Source organism: Budorcas taxicolor, chromosome 1, assembly GCF_023091745.1.
Source record: "Budorcas taxicolor isolate Tak-1 chromosome 1, Takin1.1, whole genome shotgun sequence".
NCBI lineage: Eukaryota > Metazoa > Chordata > Mammalia > Artiodactyla > Bovidae > Budorcas > Budorcas taxicolor.
The window spans coordinates 14,174,258-14,196,028 of record NC_068910.1 but is presented as its reverse complement, the minus strand read 5'-3'; the positions used below and the strand labels follow the sequence as shown (position 1 = coordinate 14,196,028).

Here is a 21,771-nt window from a genome sequence, read left to right as displayed (position 1 = left end):
CTGTCTCCAGGAGAAAGTGTCAGTTTCTGGACCCCTCTTATCTGCCTTTTCCCATCTAAAGGGGATTGCATCTCCCAGTCCAGGCCCAGGAAATGACTTTGGCACTTTTTTCCAGAAAGCAAGGTAAGGAAAATAATGTTGCATAACTCTTCAAATGGCAACCCAGAGTGTTTCTCAAGAAAGGGAAAAATGGAGTAACAAAGACATTTTTCAACAAAAGGAAAATGAAAGGCACAACCTCTCATTTCATTTGCAGGTAACTTATAAAACGAATGTGACATTTTCCCCCAAAGCCCAAGTTACTCCTGGATAAATCAGCTTCAGATGATGCTTTAAAAAAAAAAAAGGTGGGGAAGTAAGTCATCCAGCTGCTATGTGACTGCCAAGCAGCCAAAAATGGTTCAATAGACTTTTGAAAATTTCTAATGACAGTCTATTTTGGAACATGTAGATACAACTTTCCAAGTCCAGAAAGGAAAGGTAGGGCCTTTGGGATTCAAAGAAAGCACAAAGGAAAGGGATGGCAGACATAGGCATGGGGGCCACCACTGGCCTCCTGTGCACAGCAGTCTGCCCACTGGTCATGGCCCTGCCCCTTTTCAGGCCAGATGGGCCCATGCCATCCTTCTCTGCCAGCAGGCCACAGAGCTGCCTCCAAAGGCCTGCAGCTGGCCCTTGACACAGAACCTCCTTGCCATCTGCGATTCAGCGCAGGCAGCTGGAGTGAGTGAAAGAGTTAATGTGATTTTCCACTCTCCCCATTTGCTTTGAGGGACTCTAGTGAGAACTGGCCTGATCAAATCACCTTTAGGAAACGGAAAAATCTAACTCACCACAGAAAAAGGCAAGCATAGCAAGGAATGCTGGAGATGAACCAAGGACTGGCTGAACAAAGCTGCACCATTAGGGCCACAAGAAAGGGAAACACAGACCCAGAGAGCAAAAAACGTGGCAGCGAAGCAGCATCTTCCTGTGTGTAGACAACCCCTTCTCTCACATGTCCACCTTCCCATCCTCAGGGCACGGAGTTTGAGGCCTGGCATGCACATGGCAAGGAGGGGGCTCAGCCGCCATTACCTTATGCATCTCACAGATGTGTCAGCTGGTAGGAGTTAGCCAGGCAGTGACCACATTTTGGGGAGAAATCATCCATTGATTTATCACAGGGGGCATAAATCATAAATGCATTTAGTTGTCTTCATCACCTTTCTTGTCATCCTGCCCCTCTGAAGTGAAATTAAGAGGCAGATGTATTATCTGGGATCAATTCCAGATCCCACTCGTGTTTGTTAAAAAAAAGGAAACCAGGACGGGTTTCACACAAAACTTCTGCCACAGGTTGATCAAAGTCCCAGCACCTCGAAGGCCGAGTCACCGCACAGAGAATGTGGAGAAGCCGGGTGATGAGAGGGGTGGTCAAATCAGCTCGCTCACTCCTCAGTCTCAGCTAGGCTGAGGACGGCAGGAGACTCTGCACTGTTCCGACAGCAAGCCAACCCCTGCGCGGGCTCGGGACTTGGGCTCACAGAGCTCTCCTGCCCTCTGTGAACCGGCAGGTCTCAGAGGCAATGGGAGGACAGACAGTGGTTGGCTGCAACTACAAGGTTTTCAATTCAGTCAATGAAGACAATGGCCACAACAAAGCAGACACTCTTCGAGAAAGGTCAGAAAGACTCATCTCAAACACTTTTGCATTGTGATGTCTCAGGTCCCATTTAGATCTTTTCAGGGATCCTGTCTCATTCGTACTGCCTTCCTGGAGAAGTCTGTCCCATTCTATTCCATGGAACATAAGGTATTGTCACATGCCTGTTCTAACGGTTCTTGCCAAAAACTCGGAAAGAGCTACAACAAGCTACAACAGCTACAAAGCTATTTTATAAACTAGAAGCTTAGAGAGTTCCACCTCTTTCTCCTGATGTCAGAGGGCCAAATGTTCATTCCTAGGTCAAGATTACTTTCACTGGATTTTTTTTTGAAGGGCTAGTTCCCCTTTAAAGTCTACTTTTTAGTTGTTGTTTTTAATGAGAAGAGTGCATAACAGGCTATTTCCAAGTCAGAGGAAGGAAAAAGATCAGTACTTTCAGGAAAGTTGAGACAATTATTCTGTGGGAGGAAAAACACATTTCAGTATCTCTTTGGCTCATATAGACATCCTTCCGTTTAAAGTATAAACCGGAAAAGTCTCCTTCAAAATTCTAAACCCATCACTTCTTGTCTCTGTCCCATTGAGGCACAGAAACAAATCATGTGAAAGCAAAATTAAAATGATCCAAATCTTTAAAGCCATGAGTTCTGAGGATCAGATTCACAGAACCAAGGATTGAGAGTGCCAAAAATTCAGGCTCTGACCCAAACAGCTCCAAATCCCTGCTCCTAACCAGGTTAACCCTCTTCAAATCAGAAGGCACCTTTCCAGGGCTGGATGCGGTCCCAGGAGGCTGCAAAGCCACGTAGCTCTTCTTCCCTGTACACCTCTGGTTCTGTTGGCATTCCAGTGCGATTTCCACTTAAGCCTCTTGGCTTTCTAACAGGCACATCAGGCAGCAGACTTCCTGCTACACACTTAACATGCAGTTTCTATAAGTCTCCCTTATCAGCCACCATCATCAGCTGTTCTGTTTTGTAGATGAGAATCTCCAAGGAGTGAAGACAGGACCAAATCTTTTAATGTGAAGACCTTGGGAGGGAGCAGAAAGGTTCCTACAGAGGCTCTGAGCCAAGAGAAGGTTCTAAAGTGCAGGGCTGTAGTGATGGGACATATTCACTAAATCCTATAAATCTCCTCCCATTGTACTTTTTATAGAAATGATTAAGGTAGTCGGACAGACGGGCTTCCCTGGTGGCTCAGTGGTAAACAATCCGACTGCCAATGCAGGAGACACGGGTTCAATCCCTGGGTTGGGAAGATGCCCTGGAGAAGGAAATGGTAACCCAATGCAGTATTCTTCCCTGGGAAGTCCCATGGACAGAGGAATCTGGTGGGCTACCGTCCACATGATCGCAAAGAGTTGGACATGACTTAGTGACTAAAACAATAGTCGGAAGGATAACAGGTCAATGACCAAAATCATTTGGCATTAGGAATCTCAGGTTTTATCCCCAGATGTTTGAAGAGGTAATGCAAAGGTCAGCCAATGGAGAATATTGGATTTCAAAGAATCTACTGGAAGAAGGAGTTTCATTTCTGAGGCATAAAGGTGATTTCTCTGTATCAATAGCTAAAAATGCAAAGGGCTCCTCTGGGATAAAGACCTATCAACATAAAACAAGCAAAAAGTACCAAGAGGTGCAAGGCTCAGGCTCAGGTTTGGGATTGAGAATTCTTCCTGGTGGGTTGTTGGGATCAAGTTCTGCTTCTGACGGATGGAACAATTCCCACAGTTACTTCATTTCCTTGTGATGTCTACCTAATACAATACAAGATGAAAAACCTATCACTGAAAGGAAAGAGGTAACTAAGACTGCTGGAGTTTAGGGCCATGGGTAACTTTAAATCAAGTAGTCAGGGTGGCTCTCATTGAAAACGTATGCCAAGGCAAGAACATCATGAAAGTGAGGAGTGAGACAATGTGGAAATCTGGGGGCAGACTGCCCCAGGCTGAGGGCACAGGAACTGCTGACATCCGAAGGCTGGGAGCAGCGGGCTGTGTGAAGGAACAGAGTGGAGCTGAGGTCACAATGAATGGGCACCCACCAAACCAGGCCTTGAGGGACTCTAATGGCAGTTGGGCTTAAACTTAGCTAAGAGTGGGGAGCAAGCAGACATCTGAAGCTTCACTGGCACAATCGACCTCCAGTTTCCAGTGTCTGGCTGCTGTGTAGACAATAGGCTCTGGAATGCCTACTTTCAGTGAAACCAATCTACCTGAGGATTAAGAAGAAATGTCGTGGGACTGTAATTTATATGCATGTATGAGAGCAACGGGTGGAGAAGCATGCTGGCTGCCATGCCGCATCGCCCCTAATCCCAGCACACTAGGGCATCTCTTCTTGATGTTGCCAAGCGCCCTCCCTGGCTCAGCCTATAAAGGAAATGAAGGAAAGGGGGTAACAGCTCACAGGTGAGCTGATGAACAGGCAAGATGGGCTCAACCTGGCCCATCAACCTGGCCAAAGCTTCCCCAGGACCCAAGTATCTCCTAGCCAGTGTGTCCTCCTCAGAGGCCTGGTCCCAACCTTCTGAGTCCTCTCTTCCAAGTTTCTAAGTTTTAATAATGACCTTCTCTTCCCCTTCCCACTCTTCTCCTCTCCCACCAGCCAAAGGGGAGTAGTGACTTCCATGATACCCTAAACTGTTTGCCCTTTCTGCTTACTAATTCTTAATGTTAAATGCTCTTTGCTAAAATAACTGGTGGATTTCTATTCCTGATTGGACCCTGCCTGATCCACTCGGCACACAAATCAGGTAAGTGGCATTTCTCAGCGGGCCCAGCTTCTCAGAGCAGAGGCGGATCTATGAGCCACCTATCAGAATGCCAGTCCTAGACCTGGGCCTACGAGAACAGAACCAAGGAAACATTCTTAAAGCTCCCCCAACCACTCAACCCTCAGTTTTCAAAATGCCAGTCCTAGAGCTGGGCCTACGAGAATGGAACCAAGGAAACATTCTTAAAGCTCCCCCAACCACTCAACCCTCAGTTTTCAAAATGCCAGTCCTAGAGCTGGGCCTACAGAGAATGGAACCAAGGAAACATTTTTAAAGCTCCCCCAACCACTCAACCCTCAGTTTTCAAGTACAGGTGTGAACAATTTGATGTAGATGATGATCAAGATCCCTAGCTTCAGAGTGGTGAGCTCTGGAACCAGTGACTTAACCCCTCTGAGCCTGAGATCCCTCACCTATGACATGAGGATGGTAATAAAGTGTGTCTACCCAAGGACTGATGCTAAAGCTGAAACTTTTGGCCACCTCATGTGAAGAGTTGACTCATTGGAAAAGACTCTGATGCTGGGAGGGACTGGGGGCAGGAGCAGAAGGGGACGACAGAGGATGAGATGGCTGGATGGGATCACCGACTCGATGGATGTGAGTTTGAGTGAACTCCGGGAGATGGTGATGGACAGGGAGGCCTGGCGTGCTGCGATTCATGGGGTCGCAGAGAGTCGGACACGACTGAGTGACTGAACTGACTGACTTACTGACCCATAGGGCAGAGCTAAAAATTAAATGACAAAACCAACTGAAGTGTTTGCATTCAGCATGGGGAGCAGAGATGGACTCCCTGAAGAGTAGCTGCAGGACAGCCATTTTCAGGAGGGTGTGAGGGTTACTTGGGAATGTGCACTGACCTCCCACCTGCCTTCTGAAGACAGTAGGGTCTGGGCAGAGGCCAAGGACCCCACCAGAGCCCACAGAGAGAAACAGCGCTGGTAGCAGCAGGGGAGGTGCCCACACAGCTGTTCTGAGTCCCTGACAAGAAATGCTTTTGCAATGGCTGGCAGCAGGCATGCATCACTAGACTTCGTTCCTAACTTGTCTCATCATGTTCTTGCAGGAGTCACAGGATGTCGAGTACCAGCAGAAGTAATTAAAAATAAACTGGGAGACAGTGAACCATTACGACTCTCCCTTCAGCAGTGAGGAGGGCCTGCATGAGCTCTCACCATGGTGACTAGAAATGTCTTTCCCTGTCATACCACTGACTGACCATGAGAAATGAACGGTCCTGCTATTTTTCTAAGACAGCCATAGGATTGATCACCCTTGAGAAAATACAGCAACGACACAAACTCACCTAAAACGTTCAGACCAAATGTGACTTCAGTCAGGGAGGGAGGGAGGGAATGGAGAAATGTAACCACCCAACTAAGACCTGAAGTGAAGAAGCAGTAAGAAACGGGAGCAGCTGGGAACTTTCACAGGAATTTTAAAAACCCGACTACCTTCACGGACATCCACTCACATTATTTATGGTGAAGAGAGCCAGTACCCAAGCTGCATGCCCAGCCCATGTCCATGCCTCATAGACTGACTCCCGTACAGTAGCCAGAGGAAGCTTCTGAGGACAACCAGAGCATGTCTCTCCTCTGCTCAGGAGCCTGCAATGACTCCCCACTAGCCTTGCAGCACAATCCCAACTCCTACTGTGCCTATCGCAGGCCAGAAGAGCTGGCCCTGACTTGTCCTACCAGTACCACACCACCTAGGACACAGCCCCAGCCCACCAGGCTCTAGCCAGCTGCTCTTTACCCAGCTCCTCACACACATGCACAACTTCTCCTCATCAGGGCCTTTGAAACTACTGTTCCTCTACGCTTTCCCACCCAGCTCCTTTCCCTACATGCACTCTACTTAAAGAGGGCTCCCTTGGCCACCCCATTACTCTTGTCTCTAGCCCTTGTTTGTCTCTTCAGAATATGTCTAATTACTGGTCTTCTCACTTTTTATCTGTAATCTGTTATCTGCTCTCTGAAATCTCCTTGGAGCTATCATGTCAGCCCCATACTTCTGGGCTCTGGTCCAATGGCCTGGGACACAGAAGGTCTTCAATAAAAATGAACTGCTGCCTTCCTCCGGAGAAGGCAATGGCACCCCACTCCAGCACTCTTGCCTGGAAAATCCCATGGACGGAGGAGCCTGGTGGGCTGCGGTCCATGGGGTCACTAACAGTTGGACATGACTGAGCGATTTCACTTTCACTTTTCACTTTCACGCATTGGAGAAGGAAATGGCAACCGACTCCAGTGTTCTTGCCTGGAGAATCCCAGGGACGGGGGAGCCTCATGGGCTGCTGTCTATGGGGTCGCATAGAGTCGGACACGACTGAAGCGACTCAGCAGCAGCAGCAGCAGCAGCCCTCCTCAAATATGGCTACTCCCTGTTACTTCCCCTTCGAACAGCCCTTTGCCACCCTAAGCCCCCACCTTAAGCTGGTTCTATGGGATAAGGAATGACAGAGCCAGAGTGCAGGTGGGGTGGGAGGAGACTGTTGAGACCCCTCCTCTAAGAGCAGTGGGATTTAACTCCTTTCCCAGTTGTCTGTGGTTTCAGAAAAACCCCTGCTCATCTAAATGGGCTCAAACGAAGGCAAAAACAGATGGGAGGGGCTTTGTAAAATCATTTGAAAGTCAAAGGGAACAAAGCAGTTTAGGAAAAAAGAAAGAACAAAACCTTCCTTCCAAATCACTTAAGATTATTTCAGGGCTGGCATTCTTAAAGGGATAAGCCCTCACTCTTCACTCAGCTCAGAAATTCTGCTCTCCAGACTGGCATCTGCCCCCCAACCCCCCACCCCCCAAAGAGGAGAGAGGGATTCCTGAGCTTTCCAAAACCACCCCAGAGGTACTGAGGCAGCTAAAGGATCTGAAGGATCAGGTCCTCCAAGGCCACTAGGACCCATCTGGTTGAGGCATGAGCTCCCAAATTATGCCAAGGGAGGGAGGTCTGGGGCAAAACTCCCAAGAGTTCCAGGTGACAGACACGAGCTCAAAGAATATGGATTTCCGACAGTTTTCAAAAGTTTTCCAAAGCCAGGTCCGCAAATCATTTTATGACCAAGGGCCTCCCTTCGCCAAAAGCTGCTTGTACCTATACCTCCTTGTAGGCCCATCAGGCATCCTCAAAGGACCTGGAGTCCTGGCTGTCTCTCAAGGGGCCTCATAGCTACCACCCCCACTTTTGTTCTGGTGAAAAATAAAACACATGACACTCATAACTGAAGTAGCATTCGCATTTGAGGTCGCCCTGTGCTTTCAGAAGAAGACAGTCATTTAGGTAGTACACCCAGAGAGCCTCTTCTGAGGCTGCACAGCTGGCCCTGCACTTACTTTCTGCCTGGGGCCCCAGTGGGCTCTGAGATCCCCAAAGCTCTGACACTGCAGATTCTCCCACACTTGGGGATGGGAAGGCCAAGGAGACAAACCCATTGCCCTGATGACAGAGTCCTCAGTGTGGACAATTCTTTCTCTGACGAGAGGACATTCAGTTGTACTTTTGCCTTCCAGTTCTGTGCATCCTGATTAAGGACTCAGTCTGAGTGTTCAACTGCTGGGTTGTCATTTCAGCTCCATCAGATTGGTTATGGAATCCTGAATCAATTATGGAGCCTCTTGCCGCCTCGGTTTCCCCCAGTTTTGAAAACAGGATAGTAACAGAACCTACCTTATGGGGTTTCTGTGAGAATTAAGTGCACAAGAAGTATTCAGAGAGCATTCAATAAGAATTCATTTTGTTTTATATATTTAAGTACAGGAAACTGGTTTAAAACATTCTTGTATTGATGGAGACCTAGGAAGTAAATTGAGCAACCTTGTTTCTCATCACAGACTCACATGAAAGACAGATGGCATGGTGACACCCAACACGTACAGAAGGGTCTGCACTGCACACCCGGGCAGGGTTTCACAGTTTACCTACAGCAGAAGTGAGTTAAGACATGGTCTGTTAGGTGACAGTGGCAGCCAAATCTTTCTCCCTGAAGAATAACACAGAGCAAAATCAGAGGTGTGAAATCAGAGTGGGTGCATTCTGACCCCACAGTGTCAAGGATTCCATGAATTCCATTTCATTTGGATTCAGGGAGTCTCTACTTTCCTGGGTCTTGGTAAAAGGGGAATCTGATTCTCTCTAGGGTGTCTCCTTTGTTGCTTCAGGGACCCAAAAGATTGACACTCTGCCATGTACCATGTCACAACCAAAATGGGGTTGGAGGGGCAGTTACATGTCACATTTATGAAGATCTGACATTCTGGGCACTGGGTGCAGTCCCAGGCTGTGCACTCACCTTTGGCTCTCCTTCTGAACCACCAGATCACGCTGTACTGTGCCCCAGCCCTGGGCAGCACTGAAGGAGAGGTCAGGAGCAAGGAAGGACAGAAACAGCTCATGACAGAAAAGAAAGGGCCATGTCACATTTGGGGGGGAGAGGCCTACAGCACAGAGAGAAGTTCTTGCCATCAACTCTCCTGTCTCCTTTCCTCCCTCGAAATCTTTGATGGTAGTACTTGCATCTGAAGTTCTGTGTCACTATAGGAGGTTTTCTGAGAGACTGTATTTCTGCCTGCAATGTGGGAGACCTGGGTTCGACCCCTGGGTCGGGAAGATCCCCTGGAGAAGGAAATGGCAACCCACTCCAGTATTCTTGCCTGGAGAATCCCATGGACGGAGGAGCTTGATGGGCTACAGTCCACGGGTCACAAAGAGTCGGACACGACTGAGCGACTTCACTTTTACTTTCACTTTCTCCTATCACATGGTTCATCTATTTATTTGAGTAGAATAAAAGCAATGGAAAGGCAGGAGAACTCACTATTATCATCTTCTGTTGAATTCAGCCAATGCATAATTTCTAAAGGCATTGCAATGACTCTCAACCATATACTCGCAGTCTAAATTTCCTCAAAGGTTCCTTCAGATCAAGGGTTGGAAAACATATTCTTAAAAGGCCAGATAATGAATATTTCAGACTTTAGAGGTCAGATGGTCTCTGCCACAGCTATTCAACTTTTCAGCAACAGATGATGTGTAATCAAATGGGTATAACTCTTACAACAATACTTTGCTTACAGATAATAAAATGTTAATGTCATATAATTTTTACAAATCATGAAATATTCTTCTCCTTTAGTTATTTTTTCCCATTTAAAAATGCGAAAATCATTCCTAACTCAAGAACCTCCCAAAGCAGGCAGTTGGCCACAGTTTGCCAACCTCTTTTTCAAATCACTAACTTACCATTTTCTTACCTGTCACTCTGTCTTATGCATCATGGGAGGTAATGACTAATAATTCCATGACCTTTTCTTTTTTTAAAGTTCATTTGGAAGAGCAGCTACATAGACGGCAGGCATAGCCATTTTTCTAATTTAAATGTAGAAATGTAGGCAGCTTTATTTCTTGAGCAGATCCTGGAATGAGTCCCTTTCATACTGAAGAGTTCATATTTTATTCCAAGTGTGTAAAGCTGCCATTCAGCCACTAACCAATGGATATTATCTAAAAGTAAATGGCATCCAATAAGTGGATAAATAGTTCCTTATTTCTGCTTCCAGAAATAACACACTGGCAAGGGACACATTGCATAGGCGATCATGATGTTGCCTTCATAGACTTAAAGCTAAATCACCATTAATGCCTTCCTTCTTCCAATTTATCCTACAATGTTTTACTAAGCAGTTGCCTTGCACAGACGCTGGTTAGGAAACATTCAGTTCAGTTCAGTCGCTCAGTCGTGTCCGACTCTTTCTGACTCTATGAATCGCAGCACGCCAGGCCTCCCTGTCCATCACCAACTCTCGAAGTTCACCCAAACTCATGTGCATTGAGTCAGTGATGCCATCCAGCCATCTCATCCTCTGTCATCCCCTTCTCCTCCTGCCCCCAATCCCTCCCAGCATCAGAGTCATTTCCAATGAGTCAATTCGTCACATGAGGTGGCCAAAGTATTGGAGTTTCAGCCTCAGCATCAGCATCAGTCCTTCCAATGAACACCCAGCACTGGTCTCCTTTAGGATGGACTGGTTGGATCTCCTTGCAGTCCAAGGGACTCTCAAGAGTCTTCTCCAGCACCACAGTTCAAAAGCATCAATTCTGCAGTGCTCAGCTTTCTTTATGGTCCAACTCTCACATCCATACATGACCACTGGAAAAACCATAGCCTTGACTAGACGGACCTTTGTTGGCCAAGTAATGTCTCTGCTTTTGAATATGCTATCTAGGTTGAGCATTAAAACAGGACAAACACAAGTGCATCCCACTTCCTTTTGCTTTTCTTTCTTGGAATCTGACTGCCATACGATAAGCAAGTCCAGGCTACTGTACTGAAGAAAGAAGACTCACAGGGTCTCCTGGAGGGTCAGACATAGTGTGGAGAGAAAGCCCTTGGAGAAGAGAACCAAGGCAGCCCCACCACACTCACAAATGAACACAACTTCCTCAGTGACCCCACCTGACACCATGGGGAGCAGAACCACCACCTAGTTAACCCACAAAATTGAAAGGAATGATAGATTGCTATTTTAAACCATTAAGTTTGGGGATGTTTCATAGTATTGCTACCATGAAATGATTTTCTTTCCTTTCTCCCTTCACCTTGCTTCTTCAAATAGCTTTCTATTGCTGCATAATAAGTGAGACACATGCAGTGGCTTAAAACAGCAAACATTGGTAATATTACAGTTTCTGTGGGTCTGAAGTCTGCAGATGGCTTAGCTGAATCTTCTGTTCATCATTTCACAAGGCTGAAATCCAGGTATTCATCTGGAGGCTCCAATGGGGGAGCATCTGCCTCCAAATTCAGCCAGACTGTTGACAGGATTTATTTCCTTGTGACTAACACTGAGGGCCCAGGTTTTTGCTGGCTGTTGGCTGGAGGTAGACTGCCCCCAGTTCTTTATCACATAGAATCTCCAAACAGCTGTTTACTTCATCAAATCAGCAAGGAGAGTCTCCTGCCCTTAGGGAGTATCCAGTCTCTCTCTTAGGGGTTTTCAAAAAAGTTAGGCCCACCCCTGACAATATTCCTCTTAATTAGCTAAAAATCAGCTGGCTTGAGACCTTGATTATATCTGCAAGATTCTCTAACCTTTACCATATTCTGTTGTTTAGAAACAAGTCACAGGTCCCACCCACACTCTAGGTGAGGCGCTCAGACAGGGCATAAACACCAATGGGCAGGAATCATGAGACTACTCTAGGGACTCAATGCCACACTTCTCAGCAAGGACAGAATAGAGCACGGTGATGGGACTGGTCAGAGATCCAGAACCTCTCCTCAAGGACTTATCAAACCAACGAAGGTGAAAAGCCAGCCCCAGAGGTGATTACAGTGTTGGATTTGAAGCCATACACACCCCTTGTATGGTTCTGAGGGAGTGTGACATGTAAAACTCAGGTAAAGACAAGACGGCATCTGGCTAGAGAAGAGAAGGGAAAGTTTATGGCAGACCTAAGAGAAAGAAATAAACACCTAGAGGCTGGGTAATCCAGACCATGCCTGTGTTAATCCAGAGCAGTGGTCCAGAATTCTATACCTATGGGTACGTGAAGCAAAGTGAAGTGGGCTGGGAGGAAATAATGGAGCATGATGAAGACCAGGGCCAAAAGAACCAGACGTTTGCCATCTAAGGGGGCAGCCATCCTTCAATCCCAGTCAGTTTCTGCCATATGAGAATGTTGACTCCAAAGTGCCATGTATATATCTTAGTGAAACTAAAACTTCAATATTATTAATATTACTATTCTGTCTCCAATTTTAAAATGATAATTAGTAACTGACAATTTTTTAAACCAAGTATGAGCCAAGAAACACATACCTGTGCACTGGATTTGACTGAGGGAATAGACGCTTGTGGCTGGATGAATCACAAGCTTTAATAAAGATTGCCAGGAGAAATAGCAACAAATTCAGATATACAGATGATACCACTATAATGGCAAAAAGTGAAGAGGAACTAAAGAGCCTCTTGATGAGGGTGAAAGAGGAGAGTGAAAAAACTGGCTTAAAACTTAACATCCAAAAACTAAGATCATGGCATCCAGTCCCATAACTTCATGGCAAATAAAGGGGGCAAAAGTGAAAGCAGTAAATAGATTTTCTTTTCTTAGACTCTGAAGTTACTGAAGTGGTGACTGCAGCCATGAAATTAAAAGACGCCTGCTCCTTGGAAGGAGAGCTATGACAAATCTAGACTATATTAAAAAGCAGAGACATCACTTTGCCAACAAAGGTCTGGAGAGTCAATTTCCAGTAGTCATGTATAGATGTGAGAGTTGGACCATAAAGAAAGCTGAGCACTGGAGAAATGGTGCTTCTGAATTATGGTGCTGGATGAAGAAGACTCTCTGAGAGCCCCGTGGACTGCAAGGAGACTGAACCAGTCAATCTTCAAGGGAATCAACCCTGAGTATTCATTGGAAGGACTGAGGCTGAAACTCCAATACTTCGGTCACCTTTGCAAAGAGCCGACTCATTGGAAAATACCATGATGCTGGGAAAGATTGAAGGCAGGAGGAGAAGGCGGCGACAGGGGATGAGATGGCTGGATAACACCACTGACTCAATGGACATGAATTTGAGCAAACTCTGGGAAAAAGCAAGAAAGGACTGAGGACCCTGGCATGCTGCAGTCCCATGGGATCACAAAGAGTTGGACACAACTTACTAACTAAAGAACAACAAAAGGTAAACATAGGGAAGCAAAAGTGGCAGAGCCCACTGAGTAACCAAACCCTATTCCTTGGGCTACTTCTACAGCACTAGTTCCCCAGTGCGGTTTGCCCACCAGTACCATTCACATCACCTGCAAACTTGTTTGAAATAGACGTTCTCAGGCCCCACCAGCCCAACTGAATCAGAATCTCTGGAGCTGGGGGTGAGCAATCTGTGTTGGAACAAGCCCTCCAGATGATTCTGATTCTCACCAAAGTTTAAGAATCACTATGTTACAGGAATCAGGTTATAGGAATCAGGCCTTAAGATCATTTTACTCTCTCCTGAACCATTTCCTGTTTCTATAATTTTGAAGATAGCAAACAACAGCACAACACAACCCTCTACTAAATACCTAACGTTCAGAACAATAGAGAAGGATGACCGCTTAGACATGCTGCAGTGTCTCACTTTAACCCAGTGCTAATGCACATTGCCATTTTATACAAATTAATTACCTGCACCTTCACAGAGAAGTCATCAAGAAGATGAATGCATATGCATATGAATGTCATGGAATGCTCCAGAATGGAGCAGGAGGAGAGGGATCCTGCTATTAATTTCTAATCATAGATTAGAAAGGCCCTCTTGCTACAGAAAGAAAGTCTGCCTCTGCTTGAGAACACTTCGTAAGTAGACCAAACTGCTTCATGGAAGGCTGAAATTTGCAGGACCCTGGTTCTAATTAATCCGAGAAAGCATCTGGCCTGAAGTCAACACTGTTTCTTTGGAAAGATATGTTGAAATTCCTTTTTTGTCTGAAGAGTTACAATTTTGCAGCCTTCATCCTATGCCTCTCCCAGCAAGTAAGGATAGGATGTTTAAATTTCAATATTCCTGGGCTACAGCTATCCATCACTTATCACCAAGCAAGAGGGATTCATGTGATTCAGCATATAAATCTCACATGTTAATACATTTGCTGTTAATGGAGCTGCTTATTAAAAGGCCCATTTACTTCATTCTTTTATTTAAGATGGTCCCAAATAATGTAAACTACCCTTCAACATGGCGGGAGGTGTCATGGCACCTGAGAACACCGTATTTGATGGCAACACATCCGCAGCCTTACCTTTTAGCAGCGCTGCCCCCAGGCTCCTCAGTCACTCAGCCCCTCAGGGTTGTGCATTACGAGGTAGTGGCCACGTGCTCGGCAACGTTATGCGCTGTGGGGGTGCAAGTGTAAACCGCATGCCCCCTCCTCTGGATCATGTACATTTGTCAGGAATTAACTCTGTCCTCTACCTTTCCCTAGAAATCATCACCTGAAGTATCTCACTTAAAATCACTTTTCCAAAAGTGAACTTCCACCTTATTCAACTACTGAACTCTAAAGTCAATGTTTGTTGTGAGAGCTGCATTCAGCCATACTTATTCCTGGATATCCCTCAGGCAGGTGCCAGGCCAGAGGCCCATCTACTCTCAGCAAGCCCAGAACAGCTAGTTTTCCCTCCAGCTTCAGAAGTAATGGCTGTCTCTAAGGCTGAGCAACAAGGGAAGGAGATGTTATCCATTTGGGGAGCACATTCTACAAAACATATGCATCTTAAAGCACCAGTCGTGCTCGGTGAAGTGAGACGATTATGTTACCAAAGACACGGGAGGACCAAGAATGACTAAAAGAACAGGGAATGGCAGCTCGCAGTGCCTCAAGCGCGCGTGCTTTCTGGATACAGTTGAGTGCACAGTTGTCATTTGTCTTCTGTTTCTTTTTGTCATGCGTGTGGTTAGCTCAGTTCCCAGAAATTAAACATACAAAGTTGAAGAAGCGAAACAGACTTGGTCTAAACAGTCTCATGCCCCTACAGAGAGAGTCAGAATAATGCCACTGACACGAAGGACAGGAAAGGGCCTTTGTGATACCTGCAGGCTAGCGCCCTCTCTGATGAACCTCTATTTCTTGCTCAGACCTCACCATGTAGTTGAGACAGTGATCACCAGCTACCAATCTGCTGACTGGTGTCTACTTGAGGTACTTAATAAAAACATGGAATCCTGGGCCACATCCTCAGAAATTCTGATTCTGTAAGTGTGCAACAGGATCCATAATTTAAAAGCTCTCCATAGGGAATTCTAACTGGCTAACAGCTTGAAGAACCTCTGGGTTAAGGCACTCAAAAGACACCAAAAACATTGATATCTGTCACTGACACCCTAACATATGGGTTTATCAAATAAATAAATGTTAACTTGGAAATAAAAAAGAATTTGAATAGAGAAGAGACAAGCTTTGACAAGAGTAAGGAACGGCACTGGGGGATGAAGAGGAGATTCTGGATGGCAATGAGGGTACAGGAAGGAACTACAGGGACGTGGAAACAGAGGACTCGGCCACAGGGCCACATGGTTGCCTTCCCCCTTCTAGAGGTGCTGGGTTCACCACGCTGCTCTGGCTCCAAGGCAAACATAAACGAAGAGAAGCACTCTCCATTATGGACAAAGCACACCGCACAGTGAGTCTTTTCACTGAATATATTGAACACTTCCACCTGGGTTTCTTCTTGCTACCAAAAAGTTTCATTTTGAAAACAAGGAAAGCCATAGTATTTGGTTTTGGTCAACCAGAAAACACAAGGCTGAGAAACCATAGGTCATGAGGTGAAGTCCACACGGGGTACTTATCCACGGACAGGCTGGAGGTGATAATGCAACAGGGACCCTCCACAGACGACGGCACCATGATGCCATCAACATCAACTTACCTTTCGGTCCGGCCAATTGTACTTGGCAAAGATAGTATCATAGGTGTCCACTGCCCCATCAGTGATGAGCATAATGGCCTGGCTGCAGATGCTTCCTTGTCCAGTGTGGTTGAACTGTGGAAAGAAATAAGTACAAACTGAGAAACACCTCGGAGGGCTATGTGTACCCACGAGACTTCGGAATCATGAGATCTTAGGTTCAGGAAGCCTCTTAAAATGAGAGTTCATTCTGCACCACCAGAAAGAACCTACAGGATAAGCCTCTGCCCACTTACGGATCTCCATATTTACTCTGAGAAACTGAAACAGACCACAGAAGAGATTTCTTAAAAATACACACAAGGTAAGCGTGAGATTCTAGAATAGTTAACCTCTCTTACCTTCAAACATGGATAGTGCTTCAGAATATAAGCCCAAAGGAGTTGGCAGAGCAACCTTTTAGAAACACAATTATGGGTAACAGAATATGTGATGAGTAACATCTCTTTCAAAATCTAAATGAATTTAGTTTGAATGAGTCTAATGGATACAGATTGTTAGTAATAAAATCAAGGAGGTTTTGTACACATGGAGAATAAAGTCAGGAGCATGCCAATTCAGAATATACTGTAAGCACTCTTTTTAGGGTTTGTTTTAAACATGTATTTGTTAGCATGTAACATTATATATTCGGAGAAGGCAATGGCACCCCACTCCAGTACTCTTGCCTGGTAGGCTGCAGTCCATGGGGTCGCTAAGAGTCGGACACAACTGAGCGACTTCACTTTGACTTTTCACTTTCATGCATTGGAGAAGGAAATGGCAATCCACTCCAGTGTTCTTGCCTGGAGAATCTCAGGGATGGCGGAGCCTGGTGGGCTGCCGTCTATGGGGTCACACAGAGTCAGACAAGACTGAAGCGACTTAGCAACATTATATATTATGTATGTTAGTATGTACAGCTTGCTGAAATCCCAAGATTGTGCCCACTATGATACCAATTCTGTACTTCAACTTTCAGTTTTACAGAGAATTTCAAAAGTGCCCAGCCTTTGTGAGTGGTAGCTTGGCTAACCATATGACAGCTGTCAGAGATTCGTGTCCTTCCCTTGAATCATGGGTGAAGAACCTCCTTAATGAATGCTACAAATTCAGAGCAGTGTCCTTTAAAAACCCTACAGTTACATACCAATGAGGAACACACAAAAAGATTTTAACCTTCAGTAGTGAAAACTCCCACCACTACAAACTGCGAAGTTGTTGTTGTTGTTGTTTTCATTTATTTTAAAATTATTGCTAAGTGCCCACACAGTGCTGAGGATGAAACACAGAATAATCTTTTCCCTCATGTAGTTTATATTCTGTTTGATGAGATACCAAGGTAAAGGAGTAAATTATGTTTTATGTTTGATAATGGCGATGCAAAGTTTAAAAAAAGGTAGGGGGATAGGAAATGCAGAGGGCTAACTTTAGAAAGTATAGTCTGGGAAGCCATTAATGAGGTGGTGATATTTGAATAATACCAGGAGGTGAGCATCTGGGGCAAGGGCCTTTCAGAGAGGGCAAAGAGCATGTGCACAGGCATGAGTGACAATGTATAGGCATGTCCTACCTCCTAACCATGACTTGGGGGAAGGATAGTGGTCACCCTTGGACTCTCTGCTGACTGATGAACCAGAGCTACCAGAGCACTCACACTGAAGCGTAATGCCCAGTCTCGATGAACTTAGATTTCTAATGTGGAGTTTGAAGTTGCAGTGACTTTAGAGAAGACTGGATGAATGGATGGATGGATGGAACGAATGGCCTCATGGTTCTATTAGGACAAAGTAAAACCAACTCAAAACACGGATGGAATACCATAGTATAGTGGAAAATATTCAATCTTATTTCAGCACCACAAACTGGTACCTAACATAAATTCTCTTTTGAGAATATTTTTTCTAGGGACTAGCTCAGTGGTCCAGTGGCTAAGACTCCACACACTCAGTGCATGGGGCCTGGGTTTGACCCCTGCTCAGAGAACTAGATCCCACATGCCATACCTAAAAGATCCCACATGCTGCAACTAGGACCAGGTGCACTCAAACAAAATTTTAAAATAAATGAGTAATAAATAAATACTTCAAAAGAATACCCTTTTCTTCATTTATAAGATGGGAACAACATGCTTATAAGGTTGTTACAGCACAGATTATATGGCCATTATATGCTGGGCTACAAGTATGAACTTACTTAATCTCTACTAGTCTCTGAGGTACGTACTATCATTATCCCCATTTGACCAGTGAGGAACACAGGCACAGAGATTAGCTAACTTGCCCAAAATCACACAGCAACTATCTGCCATAGCTGAGATGTGAACCCAGGCAGTCCAGCTCCAGAATCTATTCTCAGATTCAGTGCACTCGGCCTATGGCCTCCCAGTAATGAGATGGCACTCCTCAATCTGAGAGCCCCACAGTGCTCATTTCCTCCTCCTGTTCTTCCTTGTTCTAGTCTTTCTAGCGTTCCAGGGTCACAGGGCAGACACCAAGGTCCCTAACCTGAGAGTGACTGCTCCTTAAATTCGGTGCCTTTAGAATGTGGCTCACTTTAGTCCTGACCCTGGCACTCACTCCTGCAACTCTGACTGGGCAGTGTCCTTAAATTAATAAACACACAAGGCACATGATACAGTATCAGTAGGTAAAAATACCCGAGAACTAAGACCATTGGACCACAAAACTTCTCACATAACTTCTTTTCTACCGTCTTCACTGACAATAACTTACTATTCTAGAAAACTCTTGCTAAAGAAGGTGAAAATTACAAATAACTTTAGTGCTTATTCCAGGAACTTCCTAAAAGACCTATCAACTCTTGAACAGAAAGCATCAAAGGACAATTTATACCCTGAGACTCTCTGAACCTCTGACCTCAAAATCTTCCCTTGCTGCATCCACCAATCATAAACTATAACTTAGGATTTATACTCTGTCTTAATGAAGCGTTTTCCCTCTCTTCCACCCTGAGGACCCACTTAATAGTCTCAATAAATGACTTTGCCCTTTCCACTCTGAGATGCTACTAAGATTCTATCACATAGCGCAACAAGAAAAAACAGTCTTGCAGCCTTGTCTTATCAACAGGTTGCTCTGGAGATTTTCTGGAGAGCCTGCAATTCAACACAACCTTCATGTCACTGGATAAACCCAGTAATGTGCCACTGAATACAAGTGATCTATTCATTTGACCACAGAGGCTGCAGAAGGGAAAAAATCAGGACACCTCGAGACTGTTGTTCATGTAACTCATTTGAAAACACCCAGGAAAAACTCTCCCAAACAAAAGGCAAGAAAGAGAGGGAAATGAAGATATCTGAATACTGCACACTGGAAGAAGGGGCTGCCCCGAGCTGTTTATTTAAATCCATTACTTTTCATGGCTGAGTCCCTGGTTTTCTTCTGCAGCAATCTGCAGTTGGGAGAATTTTGAAGAATGCAATTAAATTCAAATGCTTTGATGAGTAATATCTCTTCTCTTCATATTTGTCTAGAACTTTTTTTTTATTGAATAGCGGGAGTGATGAAAGTGTTTTCCATAATAATAACAATGACAAGGGCCTGATGATGAACTACAATTAGCTCAGTGATTCATCAGTTAGCAGCAAAAATTTCAATGCATCCTGACATTTAGAGCATTTGGTTGTGATTAACAGTCTTTGAAATGTCACCGAATTTTATTTAATTGACTAAGAAAAATTTTTAAAAGGTAATCACTGCAAAGATTGTATTCATCGCCAAAAAGATAATTGCAGTTGTCACATGACAAGGTAGATGCTAACTACTGTAGCAAACCGGCTCTGTTTTCTTAAGAGAATCTAATGAATGCAGCAGAGATCAATAGCTAGAAGGGTCTTAGAAGTTTATTTGAATGCTCCTTTCAAAGCCATTTGTACAACAACTGCAAGCCTTTAAATCATCTGAGCAAACACTGAAACTGAAATGCAGGTAAATGCAAAACAGAATTAACTTCATTTAGTTATAGTAACTTCTGAACCATTCTAAGCCATAACCACAATTGGCATTTCAATTGTGTGTGTCTAAGAGAGAAAGAGTGTGCGTATATGTGTTTGTGCGTTCAAGAAATAGCTTTTAATTTCATACTGGCTTGCAAAAGCAGACATAATACACAGGAAGAGAATTATATCACTAAAGGTCATATTGATGAAGTGGAAAATAGCTAAAGCTTCATTTTCATGGGAGATTAACCATCTCTGTGTTTTTCAAAGTGTTTGGCTATTTAAAAGCCCCATGGCAAGAAATGGGATGGAAATGTTTCTCTCTCTGGGATAAATGTGCACTCAATATGGTGCCAACTGTCAACAAATCTCAGGCAGGGACATTTTGAAACATTTTTGTTCCTTCCATTTCTTACTTTCTGGAATTTACACTCGACCCCTCAGACTTTCTGACTGGCCAGACCTCAAAGGGCTTTTACCGATACAGGTAGATCAAGCAGGTATGTGGACGGTTTCCCTGGTTCAAAAATGCTTCTCTCACTGGGATTCAAGGGAAAAAACCCACCATGTATTGATGATTTTCTGGTTCTTGGAGGTGTTGGAAATACTACACCCTCTTAAAGGATAAAAAAATATTATGCCTGAAGGTGTGCCTGGGGAGCTGTGAGTTCTACAAATTCTATCCTGAGGTTATAACATGACGCAGAGAGTTCCTGGGTCAATAATTTGAGTGTTGGTATAGACATATTTTATAAGGTCTGTTCACTGCAGAACTGCTAAGGCCTCTAGTAGCAAATGAATTGTGAGTCTCCAAAAGGAGGATGGCATCCCACACCTTGACCACAACACCCATGTTGGAGCCTTGAAGCAGACGGCATCCCACTGGGCATTCCAAGGGATCACTGGCTTAGGAGAGTTTTAAAACAAATCTGGTAAGTGAAAGGCATGGGGAGAGGAAAAAGTTCCAGGGCAAGGAAAAGAAGAGAGGGGGATAAAGGGAATCAGAGGTTCCTGAGGATTTGGGCAGGGAGTAGGACCAAAGCATTAAGGGTAGGAGCTGCTTCTAGAAACCTCAGGCAGCCTGGCAAAAGTTGAGGCTGCCTAATGTCTCTGTGGTCACGGTGATGGCGCTTCCCACTCAACCCAGCATGACTGAGAGGGAGCTGGGCACCACTGCCTCATGCTGAAGCCTCAACCCCTATCCAGCATGGCCGGCTTCATGACATGTGATGTACATAGCTATACAGGGCCCCACACTTGGTTGAACACTCTGGTATCACTTTCCTAAAATTCTTAACTTTTGAACAAGCACCTACATTGTCATTTTGCACTGGGCTTCACAAATTAAGTGATCAGTGTTGGGTCTATTCCCAGCCTCATTTTAAAGATGAGGAAAATAAAGGTAAAACCAAGCAGAATTTTTGCAAGGTCACACAGCAAGCTCTGAGTGGGTCAGGCTTCTCAACCCAACCTGCCTGACTCCAGAAGCCACAAACTTCAACACAAGAAGCATCTCTTAACTCTTTACTCCTTCACCACCTCTGTCAAATAGCAGAAAAACAGAAATCTGCAAGGTACATTTCCAAGCAAGGGACTCCCTCCCCCCATCTCAGAGTAGCCTCCCCCTGCACTAGACACCAGGTTTTTGAAATAAAGAAAGCCAGTTTCCCAAATGTGGCAAGTCCTTTCAATATCACCCTCTAGAAAAAGCCTGCTAAGCTGTGGAGATCAGCATCTCCAAGCCCTACGAAGGTGCCTATTCAGGGTTCAAAGTGTTAGTCACTCAGCTGTGTCTGACTCTGCAATCCCAGGGACTGTAGCCTGCCAGGCTCCTCTCTCCACGGAATTCTCCAGGAAAGAATACTGAAGTCAATAGCCATTCCTTTCTCTAAGGGATCTTCCCTAGCCAGGGAATGAACTCAGGTCTCCTGCACTG

At 45.0% G+C, this 21,771-nt stretch overlaps 1 protein-coding gene across 1 annotated transcript in view; it reads right to left on the bottom strand.

The window, feature by feature from the left end:
- CACNA2D3 (calcium voltage-gated channel auxiliary subunit alpha2delta 3) overlaps nucleotides 1-21,771 on the bottom strand; it is an 877,155-nt gene that overhangs the window by 361,321 nt on the left and 494,063 nt on the right. The window contains exon 11 of the mRNA XM_052639295.1: nucleotides 15,854-15,967. Coding sequence (XP_052495255.1) covers nucleotides 15,854-15,967 — 114 coding nt within the window. The remainder of the gene's footprint in view (nucleotides 1-15,853; nucleotides 15,968-21,771) is intronic.